The sequence below is a fragment of the Haemaphysalis longicornis genome, unplaced genomic scaffold, assembly GCF_048455015.1.
Source record: "Haemaphysalis longicornis isolate Haplotype H1 unplaced genomic scaffold, Haemaphysalis longicornis Haplotype H1 scaffold_10, whole genome shotgun sequence".
Lineage (NCBI taxonomy): Eukaryota > Metazoa > Arthropoda > Arachnida > Ixodida > Ixodidae > Haemaphysalis > Haemaphysalis longicornis.
Genome location: NW_027526204.1, coordinates 131,419,938 through 131,433,605, shown reverse-complemented (window position 1 = coordinate 131,433,605; position 13,668 = coordinate 131,419,938). Strand labels below are relative to the sequence as shown.

Here is a 13,668-nt window from a genome sequence, read left to right as displayed (position 1 = left end):
ACCGAACCAAGGAAATGTTTTGTGTGTATCGCTGCTGAAACTGACTTCCTATAGTGCCAGTGAAAGGACCGATCGCTCCTAGAGAAAGAACTTAGCGTAGCTAGTTCACTATACTCGGTGACAACTTAAGAACGGCACCGGAAGTTGCCGCTGTGCCTTATCACCGTAGCCGGATGTTTCTCCGCGCGGCGCAAGTAGGGCGTTACTGGGAATATTTTGAACATGGCGTGAGCCGTTCCCGTGATTTTTCGGACTTAATATGCTTATAAACGACTCCAGTGACGACAAACAAGCTGCGTGAGACAAGGCAGACGATATCACGCATTCATAGCAAACCCTTTTCAAAACGCGCGCGCACTGACGTCACGGGTCCGGCGCTTTGTCGGAGTGATACACTATATGAGGTGGTGCCGTTCTTGAGTTGTAACCGAGTATACTATAAGATACAGGCAATTACCTCGGGTAACATGTCGGAGCAAAACTAGTTCAGTACAGTACAATGCAGTGCAATCCGGTGCACAACGGTGCTCTACAGTGAATTAGAGTACAATATAGTGCAGTAGAGTAGAGTACAACACAACACAACCCCAGCACAGTCCGGTACATACGGTACAGTGCAGAAGAGCAGAGCACGGAATAGCCGAGTACAGCACAGCACAAAATGGGGCAGTGCCGTTTAAGTGACTTATTGTTTTTGAAATTGAGTGCGAAATAGTGGCGTTGCTTGGAAATCATGTACAGTCATGGGCAAATAAAATGCGAACACAAAGATGTGAACCAGAACACGCAAAATTGGAAAATACCGTTCACTGAGATCCAACAATGGCGTGCTATTGGTATATTTGGACAACCAGATTCCCCAACTTTTTTTTTTGTAACTAAGCCGCGCGCCATTTTGATTCATGGGAAGAAATCGGGCTATTTGTGCATTTTGGTTCATATTTTAATGTTCGCGTTTCAATTGCCCTTGACGTCTTTTGGGCTGAATGCCGCTAAGATTTACGTAAAAGGTGATCAAAATTAAGTCTACAGGTCCTTTTTTTTTTTAATAAGGCGCTTATATTTACGTGGAGACCACCTCTACAGTGAGGTTATGCCCCCAGGGGGACACAAAACTAGGTGATGACTATTGATGTCGGTGTCTTAATTAACTGTTCAGGGGCTCCAATAATTAGGCATGTTTGTATTGAAAAGTTGGACGCGATCGCGTTTCTACGCAGTTTGATTTGGCACAATTCTTCTCGCGCATCCGTACTCCGAGATATCGAACTCCAAAGTTCAACTGCCGTTCGCATGATTACGCATGCTACACAGCGAAGACAAGCGCGAAGCTCCTCCCTTTTGTGACATGCCTGCTGTGTGCGGTGTTTATTTTGACAATGGGGTGGAGGCATAGGAAAACTGATAACTGGCACCCTTTCATTCTTGGCTGGCGTTATCGCAATCTGCAATACTCGGAACCGCTATCGAAACACAGAACAAAAATTCCCCCGCATTTCCCCGAGGGGGAGAATGCGAAAGTGCGAATGCACGGTTGTCGGCCCGCTTGCGGCGCTTGCGCTCGGCCCCCGCAGCCCACCGCCTCGCCGCCTTCTCTTCCATCTCTTCCATCGGGTTTGTAGTATCACGTGTACACCACGCAGTTATCAAGCCGCTATAACGCCGCTGAGTCCCCAACGCACGCCGCTGACGACGTAGTTTGAATGCGTTAAAGATATAAAGCGCGTTACTAACACTGATGTCAGCGTCGCGTCCGTGGCTTAGTCGGTAAAGCGTCGCGCTGCGGCCGCAAAGTCCTCGGATCGAAACCTGGCGCCGGATGCTGTTTTTTTATATATAGAGAGAGGAGGACTGCGGACGCCGCCGCCGCCGCCGGCGGTGGATGGTTTGGGGTGGCTTATAAAGTGCATTCGCACTTAAAAGCTAGGGGCTTCGCGTCAATCTTCGCTGCCTAGCATGCGTAATCATGCGAACAGCAATTAAACTACGCAGTTCGATATCTGGGAGTACGAATGCGCTAGAAGAAGTGTCCCAAATGAAACTGCGTAGAAACGCGTTGCGTTTAACTTTTCAATACATAGATGCCTGCTTACTGCAGCCACTAAAACGTTAATTATTCAATTTAGTTAATTAAGCCCCCAATATCAATAATTACCCCCTACTTATGTATCCCCCTGGACGCGTAACCTCACTGTAGAGGCGGTCTTAACGTAAATCTAAGCGCCTAATTTTAAAAAAAAATGTCGACTTAATTTTGATAACCCTGTATACTGGAAGCAAGCATTGAGCTGTTTCAGCGCAGTCATTGACCTTTAAGGACTCGCGCTCGTTAATTTCATTAGAGCCACCACCCCTCTATGGATTTTCGTGCGCTAAGCGGCAAAGGGTGCGCAGCTGAGCCACTCAACGAAAACCCACGTAAACACTTCTTTCGCCCTCGCATCCGATTAGTACTGACAAAAATTACCGCCATCGAACCTGGTCTCTCTGAGCATCATGTTTTTTCTATCTTCCCCGATCGCAGACGGCTTCTCCCGAACGGTGCGGCATCTGACAGTTCTCGAGGGCGAGCAGACGTCGCTTCCCTGTCCAATCAAGATGGCGCAGCGGGAAGCCATGGCCGCCGTCTGGTTCCACGTTCCCGTCGGAGGGACCCTTGACAACGATGGGTCCCCCGAACAGCGCAACAGAAGTCGGGCAGCGTCAAAGGTGTACGCCCTAACAGCCCCCTCCCCGACGTCTGCCGCGGTGGGGTTGCCTGGTAGTCTTGTGGATGGAAGCCACTGGAAGCAACCGTCCTGGACGGGCAGGGCCTTCTTCTCGCTCCTCAGCGACCCGCCTGCTCTTCTCCTCAACAGGCTTGAGCGAGCGGACGGCGGAAGTTACTTCTGTGATGTCACGTACCGCGGCGAGAACGTCACTTCCGGAACAATCATCACTGAGGCACGCATTGAACTCTTCGTCGCCGGTGAGTGCTGTTGTAAAAAAAAAGCAATACCGTTCCACTCTGTGAGGGTGGATGGCCAGCAGAGCTGTGCAAAGCATAACGTCGCCGGACAAAGAGACACGCATTGGCTATTTCCACTTTTATAAGGAGTTAATTTTTTTTTTGCTTTTTTTTATACGTAGACGTGGCTATACGCCGTCTACGTACGACACAATGGCAGTAAGCAGAGAACGTACGTTGCAGTTGTGAGGTGCGCGCGCCACGACACACAAGTGGTGAGGGGAGTGCGCGCAGTAGCTATCGTTTGCTGTATCGACGCTTCGAGGTTTTCTGTTCTACGCGCTCGGTCTACGTATGCATCGATCTCCTGGAAACTACCGTATCGCACTTCCGCTGTAAAAGCTTAGTCATGCATACACAAGCATTGATTATGGTTTAATAGTGTTACCGGCTGCAGCTAAAACCAAAACGCACACCAATAAAATGCGTTAAATAGGTTTTTCGGGGAGTGAGGTTTATATGAAAATAAAAAGCCGCAATATGAAAACGCTGCACACTGTGAGCCTTCCCAGCCAGCGGCGTACTGCGAAGGGCCTGGGCTTAGAACACACCGGCTGAGAGTCCGAGAAACCCGAAGAAACGTTAGCCGGACAATATCTGGCTCACTCAGCGCGCGGCCCCCCCCCCCCCTCCCCCCCCCCCGCATCTTCGGGAGAACCCAAATTGCTTCCGCAATTTTCGTATGTCCCGAAAAGATGCCGGTTGTCTTCAAGTAAGCAGTGTGTCCCTAAAGACTTGTATTTCACGGCCGTACCTTACCTCCCCTGTTGTCCGGTCGCAACCCTGCACACGACGGCAGAAACTACTTTAGCGGATGCCTGTTCAATGAGTTGGTGCACGAATGCATCGGGAAGGTTCTTCAGCCAATCCGCTACTCCGTGATACAACCATGCGAAAAGCCAACTCATACAATCTTTGAGAATTAGTGCGCACACAATTCAGATGAAGCAGCGAAGGCAGCCACTCCGCTTCTGTCGGTTTATTGGTAGGTTTAAAGAGCAAAACTGCATGCTGAGTTGAGAACAGAAGTCTAGAACTCGAGGGATGACCTCTAGAAGATACGCGTCTGTTAAATTCAGATAATACGCTCGAGCTAAGATTTTTCGGTGGACAAAGGTGGAGAAATAAAAAAAAATGACCCAGTCAAGGAACGAACAAAACGGGGCGTTGCGTTTGGATGAATGAGGTGCATCAGGCGGAACATCCTGTGTATCGAAAGGAAAAGCTTCAGGTAGCCTTACGATGAGAAAAACAAGATGCAATAAAACGTGCGGGCGCAAGGTAGCTCTACTAAGCCGCTCGCTCCGAAGGATACAAAGATCAAAGGGACGACCGAGTGGGCCTGAAGGAAGCAGATCATATTTCGAGAAAAAATATAGAGGCTGAATCCTGCTTTTTGCAAGGGAGAAATGATAATAACACGGGGGAAACTTTTGCCCACAAACACACGAGGCTGCTCTAATGCCGTATGTCTATGCAATCTAAAGCCCGAAAAAAACATGATAGAAAAGGATTGGCACAGGGGTTCGCTCTGAGAAAACACCGGGATCCAAATCATCGGAACTCGGAAGTAGAATTGGAGGTTATCCAAACAAAGTGGCACAAAAAGTTTCCTCGTTTTGTTCAGTAGGGCTGCGGATTATTTGTTTACAAGGCAGGGAACCCTTCCATGGCGGTGCATGTAACGTTAGTGTGTTCGCAAAAAAGGAATCGAAGCTTCTTGTTATTCTATGAAGCGTGTAAATAAGACGCCAACTTCGAACTAGACCAAACTAGATTTAAAAGTGGAGGAATGCTAAAGCAAGCGTCTTGAAGAGGCATCGCGAGATAAGAAACAAGGAACCGAGGAAGAAAACCAACAGGACAGCGCTGTCGGTTTCCTGTCTTGCGTATTCGTCTCTTGCGCTCGCGTACACTCGCGCAAATGTCCACTCTTTGAATAAAACGAACAGCATACGCCTGCATGGTGGACACTATAGAATAATGTTAACTTTTCAACTCTTCGACTGATTATGTTGAAATTTAGGACTGTGTTGATTTCGTTGCTCCCATTACCTGTATGAAATTGATGTGCTGCAGTTCAAATGGGACTTACCTTGGTAGCTTTCAAATTTGAAACCGAGCCTGATAGGTTACACAAAGACGTTTCTTTGTAGTTCTTTTTCGAATAAGCTGGATACTAGAGGGTGGTTGTGCTGTCTAGGTCTTCTTTCTTGTCGCGTCCTACTGCTCTCTCTTTTCGTATAAACTTTCAGACAACTCGGCTGGCAAAGCATTCTGTAAGTACAGCCCAATGACACGTTGTATAGTGCCAGAAAAAGTACCGTAAGCTGTCACTGAGAACGTCTAGATCGAGTGCTCGGATGGAGGTATTCAGTGTCATTATTCATGAGAAACGGAACGAGGTGCCTCTTTAAACACGTGCTTTAGGGCCCTCTAATCACCTTGTATTTACGCCACAGGTCTCGTGTGGCCCTCCACGAACTAGTCTCTAATTTGTGCCCACGCTGCAAACAGCGAACGTTTGTCTTTAAGTGACTGAAACTGCACATTCAAGCTCAGCAGTGCACCCCTCGAACGTTAAGTGCAGCGTCATTATAAATGGGACGTCATTCCACGAGGATAAGCTCGGTGGGATTTGATGAGTGCCGTGAGATTGCGGACGCTAATGCATGGCGGGACCACGCAGACGTCGGTTTTGATTTTAGTAGGTAATCATTACTTTTGTCATGTTAACACCATTCTGGCTACCCATGAGTTGTTACTAGAGTTGTTACACGGATGAAGCTTATGAGCAAACCGCTAACGGGTGCCGTGATTTGCTCACTGCTGGGCCACCCTCATCGCCGACCTGTCACACCTTGATTTAAGTGATTACAAAGTCGCCGTGCGTGCTTTCAACTGAGATTCACCACTCGAACAAGGGGTCACTAACCCAGAAGTCAAACGTAAAGAGCTGTCATTTTTTGCTCGGCACGAGAAAGCGGATCTTTTATTCCTGCCTCCCTAACAGATCTTTCTCATCAACTGTGACTGCGTATTTTTGTTTTGTTAGATTTCCATTTCATGCTTTGTTGTCACGCAAAGCTTAGGCCAGCGCCGAGGGTAGTCTGGGGCAGAGGGACCCCCTACTGGGATTTTGACGGCAATAATGGGTGACGACGTTGCATGGGATGAACTCTTTTTTTTTAAAATCGCGATAGTATGCCCTTTGGCATAAGGTCCTACAGGTACAAGTTCACACCCGTTTCCCGGAGGAAGTCCAGAAGACAGCGGTGGTGGGGCCCCCACAGCCATCGTTTGGTGATGACGAGGATAAGAGAAGGCAATTTATTTTTTACTCACTCGTGCACGGTTTTCCTTTATGTTGCCACCCGCCACAAAACCCCGCCCAAAGTTCTGAACGTAAAAATAAAATTTCACGGGTTTGATGCCCGTGTCGTCGAGTTGCATCACGACTGTAACAGTGAATTTTTTGCATCTTAATGTTAGTCCGTCAACGTCGGTGAGGTCGTCGAGGGCCTAAATCATTCGACGTTCATTTTCGATGGCATTAAAGTTCAGCATAACGCGGTCCCGAAAGATGATCTCAAATAAGTTGCCAAAAGGGTGACAATCTAAATAAAAAGGAAGGCCCCGTGAGCGGCACGCAAATTACCGCCATAAAATGTTCTCTGACCATCCAAAGACCTCATCAGGGCTGCCATAAGCACAGCGACACGGTGGTAATTTGCCAGAAATGACATTTCTGCAAGTATCTAGCGCGTGCTACTACGATGAGAATTCATTAGAACACATCTTTTTCTCGATCACGCTAAAAAAAAACTTTCTTCCGCAAAATTCCTAGGATAGATGTTCAGATGCTACAACATCTGCGGCGAAAATGTTACAAGAGCTACAGACTGCAACGGCTTCACCCTGACGCAGACCGCACCAAATTTATTGCTGTAGTCGCCGATAGTCATTAAAAATCTCCCCGAAATCTGCAATGCGTAATTGGGAGGGCTTCATATGGACTTCATTTACGGTCAAGATGAGTTCATTTTCATTTTTTTCAAACTGAGATTCATTGTAACCTTCGCATTTTGTCCCCTGTCATCCATTCAAATTGATTACTGCATTTGTGCTTTGGGTTGTACCTACAGAACACATTTACTGTTCCTGTTTATTGGCCATTCGAATGGTGTCGAAACGCAGTGGGTAGAAAACGTTCTATACCATTTCCAACATTAAATATATTTAGTGACCGTGGACTTGCAAACTGTTAATTGTTCAAATATGTACAAAATTAATGACAACAAATGACTCATAACCGCGGCGTGTTTAAAATGTTCTTTTCAAAATTTTTTCAATGTGATCATACAAAAAATTGCGGCTGAAATGGACACTAAGTGTAACAAGCAGACATTACAACTTTTTAGAGAAAAGCTGTGGAACCGTCTGGACACTAATATGAAGCTTCCTTTGAATATGTCGCCCTGTTATTGTTTGAGTTTCAGTTTATTAGGTAAAAAATAAATTACATGATGTTACTATACAGACATGGACTTAATAAATGCTCAGAAACTTCACGTACACCTGTGCTAGTTTATCAGCAGTAAGAAACAAAAACTAAAATATTTGTATCATGCAATAAAATCTCGATCAGTAATAGCGGAATTATTAGTAATCAAATAAACCATTAAAAAGAAATAATAGCCAAATGCATAGTACGATCGAATAATCTGCGAAGTAACCAATGTTTCGTTTTCTTCGCGCGGTGCAGTGCAGAGATCTAAACTCCCAGAAAACAGCAAAGCTTTGAAAAGTGGTCTCCGCAATTTCCGGAGGTTTTCCTCCGCCACTGCTCTTATTAAAGCCTCCCATCCAATTAGGCAGCTCATCAGCCAACATCACCCCATCTTCACGAAAGGTTCGAATTAGGGCTCTTTGATGTCAAGATTGTTGCGAATATACCGCGGCAGCGTCTGACCTAGCTCTATACAAAATACATACCAGGCCAAACAGAGTGTATGGTAAGAAAATAGACATAACCTTGTCAAGTGTTCCTACGCAAAGGCGCTCAGCGGGTACTCGTCGAGGCTAAACAAGGACACTCCAAGCCCGCTGAGTTGGCTAGATGACTGAGGCCTATCGCTGAAGAATGTTGAGCTTGCCGATTCTGCTCTCTTCCGCCGGTTTTCTAATGAAATTTAAAATAAATAGGATATTGCGACCGCAGAACATTTCGGTGCACGTTAAAAAGCAGCCCCTACCCACCACACTGGTGTAATGGTTAAGGTCGGATATGGTTTTACATGACGTATCAAGCTTACTTCCTTGCACGGGTCTGTTATTTCTGAGGAAAACGAAACTTGAAAAATTCGTTCCCGAGATTTCGGCTGGTGCTAAAGATATTGATAGGCTTTAATGAGAAAGAGGCAAGAAGCCCTGGCGGGGAAAAGGGAATAAGGGGTGGGGGTGGGGAGAGGGCTTACATATTATCGAAAGGTGATAGTATTCAGTTCTTGTGTAGTGCTCTTGAGTAAAAAAAAACACATTGAAGGGCAGTACAGTGAATCGGCAGAAACTGGGCAACAAGTTGCAGATCTTCCAGAGGGTGCACTGAACAAGGGACCGGCGTTCACGTAGACTATTGGGTTTGTAAGAGAAAAAAAGCACACTGAAGGGCACTACTGTGAATGTGCACAAACTGGACAAAAGTTCTTCCAAAGGGCACATTGAAGAAGGGATCGTCGTTCACGTATCAGACAACCTTATAGAGACCACTGTGTAGTGAAAACCGCACAATTCCTTCAAGTAGGGTAGTGTCACTCCGAACTCTTAGTAAGTGTTCTTGCACATCCCTTGGGAGGGCATGGGAGGCGAGAAGCGAACAAAGTGAGGGCATATTCATATTAAATGAAAAAGGTTAGAGTCAGTGTGTGATTCACAAAATGGACATTTTGAGGGAGAGTCCCTATGTGGATGAGTCCATCTACGGATGATATCCGGAGTATAGGCAGAGTTCGCGTAGACCTTATTAGCAAAGATTTCTCCTTGCCTATTCGGGCAATTGAGAGTAGAAATGAATCCTGGTGGTGATGCATCAAACAGCCGTTTCGTACTCATCACCTTGTACTGTCGGTATTGCTGGGGCCAAATTAATAGGAAGGGATGCATCCGGTTGTGGAGGAGCAGGGTCGTTATGTGGTGGGACCGAAGAGGTAGCCATGGGAGGGTTGAAGATACACCCCCGGGCAGCATTGTGTGCCATATGGTTACCTGTGGTCCCTAAGGTGTGAGCCGGGGTCCAGACCATGCGGATTTGAACATTTTCGCAGCGTAACTCTTGAACAGTTCGAAGTATTGTAGTGGCCGTTGAATTTAATGAGAAGGGATGGTTTAGTTCCCGAAGTGCAACATGTGAGTCGGTAAAAATACGGTATTTTCGAGACGGCAGATAGAAACACAATTTTGTAGGTGTTGTAAAGCTCCGAGGATGCCGAAGAGTTCAGCTTCTTCAACAAGGCCGTAAACATTGGTAATTTGGCGTGATATCTCAGTGATCTTTAGTATTTCGTAGGCCACAAACACACCGCTTCAAAAATTGCGTAGACGTAGCGTCGTCGCATAACATCCGGATTACATGTTCACGCAAGGACAGCAGTTGCTAGTTTGCCTAGTAAGATCAGTACTTCAGAGTGTCGTTATGTTAATGCGACATAAATACTTTCCATTACGGACGACTTGTATTTTTGTTTTTGGTTTTGGTTTTACTTCAATCTGCATTCCTGTCCCTCATCTAGACAACCCCAGCTACTTCGTCTGACTGCCCGGGGCTTCTCAGTTGCACTCCCATTTTGCGATGGGTTCCGGCTGGCACTTTTAAGTGTTCATTTGCTCTACAGTCACGACCAAATGAAATGCGGACGCGCACCTATGAGCCGGAACCCACTAATAGCGCAATTTCTTTCCAGCCAAGCGAAATTGTGCTTCATTGCAGTAACATAGTTTATCAATGTGACTTTCTAAATATACCACAATCACGACGTTTTTCGATCTCGCCGAACGATATTCTTCGTTTTTGTGTGTTCATGCTCATATTTTTGTCTCCGATTTTCATTCGTCCTTGATTGTACGCCTTAGGTACACAGTTTTCCGAAAGGCACTGTTCAAACGCGTTTTCGTGTGATCATATGGTAGGCCATCGTCAACTTACTTATGTAGCTAACTACAGAAAGCGTGTAGTCCTGTAATGTAAAATTCTATTGATGAAGTTTAAACCCTCTACCTGCCTAGGGAACCTGCGTTGCGGCTTCACGTGGCGTGCGCGACAGGCTCTGTTTCCCTTTAAACGTCTTTTAGACGCCTGAAGAGAGCCAGAGCCTGTCGCAGACGCTACACGTGGTATACGAACGGATCAATAGGCAAGGGCTTCTCTAAGTAATGGCCCGCCGCCGCGTATAGTACGGAGCCGCTCAGGCCGCTCGGTGTTACTCGCTAACCTCTGACGCTGCTCCACAAAGGCGTCCTGTACTCGCACAGTTTGGCCGTCTCTTCGTTAAAGGAGGCATGAAGAGAAAATATAACTTGCTGTAGTTTGAAAGAACTAGGATTCCGTATCTCACTCAGCTCCATTACAGCCCCAAAAGATGTTTTAACAAAAAAAAGCAAAAAGTATTTAAAAACTTTCAAATTTTGCGCCGCAGTGACGTGTTATGAGCAAGAATGACGTCATACGGGCCAACAATAAAACGTAATTTTCAGTGCGTTAACTGCACGTTAGCATTCAAGTGATGCGGTCAAATGCAACTAGAGGCCCCATTACAGACGTCCAGTCATGTGTCGTCGTGACCGGTCAGTTAGGCGGCCGCCAATCGCACAAACAAGGTTCCGTGACGTCATAGAAAAGTTGCGGGAAATTGGCTAGGGTGTCGCGACTGCTTCTCACGTTTTCTTTAATATCTCCGTTATTTGTTCGAAGATTGCGATGATATTGGTATCATTGTTATCGGGACTAAGCAGTCTTTCTAATAAACCCAACTTGTATTTTGTCTTCATGGCTCTTTTAACGTATGGTACGTTCATTTCTGTACGGCAGCACGACCCTTACGCTTCTTGCCAGCGCAACGGCATCGTGTAGCGTAGGTTCCCACAAAAATCCATGTTTTGTGAAAATCGCGTTTCTAAACGGTCGTGTGTGGTAGATTTATGTTTATGAATTGGATTCTCTCAATCCCCTCTCCTTTCTTCCCTCCTCTTCCACCCCTCTTCGAACCCCCTCTCCCTCCTTTCCCCTCGGTCCCTTCAATCACTTTACCATCTTCTATACTGACGGTCAAATCAGCTCCATAATATCGAAGTCATGGAGAAAGCTTCTTATAAAAAAATCTGCAAAAATCCAGAGAATGCTCTACAAATGCGTACCATTCTATCCCGCCTGTCCTGAGTGTGAGTTTTTTCCAGTCAAGTTTTTTTTTTTTTTTTTTTTTTTTTTGGGGGGGGGGGGGGTTCTAGATCCTGTCCAACCAATTATCTCCCAACGATTATAGATTAAATTTTCGCGAAATCTTCCTTATTTTGGAAATGGAGGGCATTACACAGTCTGCCATTTTCCGTAATTATTTTAAGTCTTTCTTATTCTTTAGTTCTTCAAAATTTTGTTCGATCAATTATATCCAATTACGCTAGTATAACGATTACAGGGGAAACTTTCCCGAAATCTTTGTTATTTCGGAAATGCAGGGCGTTACGCGGTTCGCCATTTTCGGTAATTATTTGATATTTTTCTTTTTTTATTTAGCTTTTCAAAATTTCGTCCGATAAGTTATGTCCATTTGCGCTATTGTAACAATTACAGGTGAATCTTTCTCTAAATCTACATTATTCCGGAAATGCAATGCGGTGTATGTTTAGCGCAGATTATGCTCACTAAAAACTTGATTTCTCACCCAGATCGGGCTCCTCAATAAATACACTACACGTAAATCGCAAGCTAATATAAATAAATTGGCAAACGTCGGATAAAATGGTTTATCAGCCAAATATTTTCAGTCAATAAATTTAATGAACCAATGTTTTCAATCACTAATAGAATTAAGATCATCAGCCGGAACTTTAAAAAGAAAATACTTGCAGGTGCCATTGAAGACACCCAAATTTTTTTTCGGTAACATGCCCTGCAACGCTTCCTCCGTAATTCTTGACACTCCTTGTCACACTTGTGGCTTTTGTCCTTGTTCTCTTTCGCGGGGAAATGTCAAAGCCTGTGTAAAATGATCCCGACAAGTTTTAGTGTTTGTGCAATAACCGCGTGCTAAACAACTAAGAACAGATGAATAGTTAGGGAGCCCGCGCGGTGTCTTCGTTGCGAATACGCGCATTCATAGCTGAATGATACGCTATCTAAGACTGAGATCATTAACGCAAGAGTCACGGTGTTATGGGCGGGTGCGATTATTACGCGCCTGCTAAACTTTGCACGAGGACGCGGGTTCGATTCCCGGCCGCGGCGGCCGCTTTTCTGATGTAGGCGGAAAGCAAAAAATTAACGGCGTTCCACTCAATGTGAAAGCTGTCGGAAATGCAGAGCAGCGATTCGCCATAATGGGCTGCAGCGCCGTTATCCGCTCACTGCTGTCAGCCAATGCATATCAAATTTCCCGCCTTTATCAGTGCTCGCGCGCCCCCTGCCTGAGACTGTGCCTGCGGGAGTTCTGTTCTTTTTGTGCTTGCTTTAATTTCGTATGCTGAATCTGTCTTGCGTCATTTCGAACGCGCCATTCCTTTCTTGCGCGGCCGGTTTTTTCGCTTACTATAGTAAAAAACAACCCAAGGATCGCTCCTAACTAAATGAACGCGGGGCTGCCCGTTATATACCCAGATTTTGCCTAAACTTTACCTGCAATTTTCTTTGCGCTAAATAACGGGGAGATGTATGACAAGCGCCAGTGGTTAACGAGGTTGGAAAGGTTATGACTATTTAAACCGCATGGTTTTCGAAGCCTCGGCGTGACTCCCTGACGCCGGTACAGAAGCCTTCCTTTTGCGTTGGTCTACGCGCTTTATAGGGGTCAGGAGCAACATCCTGAGCGTTTCCCTAGTGCCGTATTGAGTTCAGTATAGTTTATGAACTCTTTCTTTGCACGCTGGTGGACTTTATGTGACTTAATTTGCAGTAGCTTGTTGCCCACGCCAAACATTTTCGCGCAGTGTGTAGAATGACCACGTTACATGAAAACTGATTGGATTATTTTCTGTACTTAGGGCAGCGCTGTTATCACTAGTCGCTGCGCCTTGACATGTGGGTTATAATAAATTATCTTTACCCCCCCCCCCCTTAAGTCCGTTATCTCGCTGCGCCGCCTCATTCCGGCAGTCACATCGACCATTAGCGAGCTAAGACGACAAGGCGAGCCCATGAAGTGCTCTGCACCCAAAACGCCCCTGCGTTCGAGGTTTCGGCGCACGTTAAAGATCCCCAGCTAGTTAAAATTAATCAAGAGCCCTCCACTACGGCGCGCTTCATCGCCTGTGAAGCGTCGGCGTGTTAAACCCCACAATCAATCAATCCACTTACTAAGCTTGGGTGCAAATGGTAAAACGTGAAGCGGATAACAGGAGAGACAACACAGGGTAACAATAAAACTTGCCAGCAGGACTTTCGTTTTCATAATTGT

General features: G+C 45.9%; 1 protein-coding gene across 2 annotated transcripts in view; it reads left to right on the top strand.

Moving 5' to 3' along the window:
- The window catches only part of LOC144159342 (uncharacterized), a 269,326-nt gene that overhangs the window by 132,811 nt on the left and 122,847 nt on the right, over positions 1-13,668 (top strand). For both annotated transcript variants that reach the window (XM_077690756.1, XM_077690757.1), the window contains exon 2: positions 2,525-2,968. In XM_077690756.1, coding sequence (XP_077546882.1) covers positions 2,525-2,968 — 444 coding nt within the window. The remainder of the gene's footprint in view (positions 1-2,524; positions 2,969-13,668) is intronic.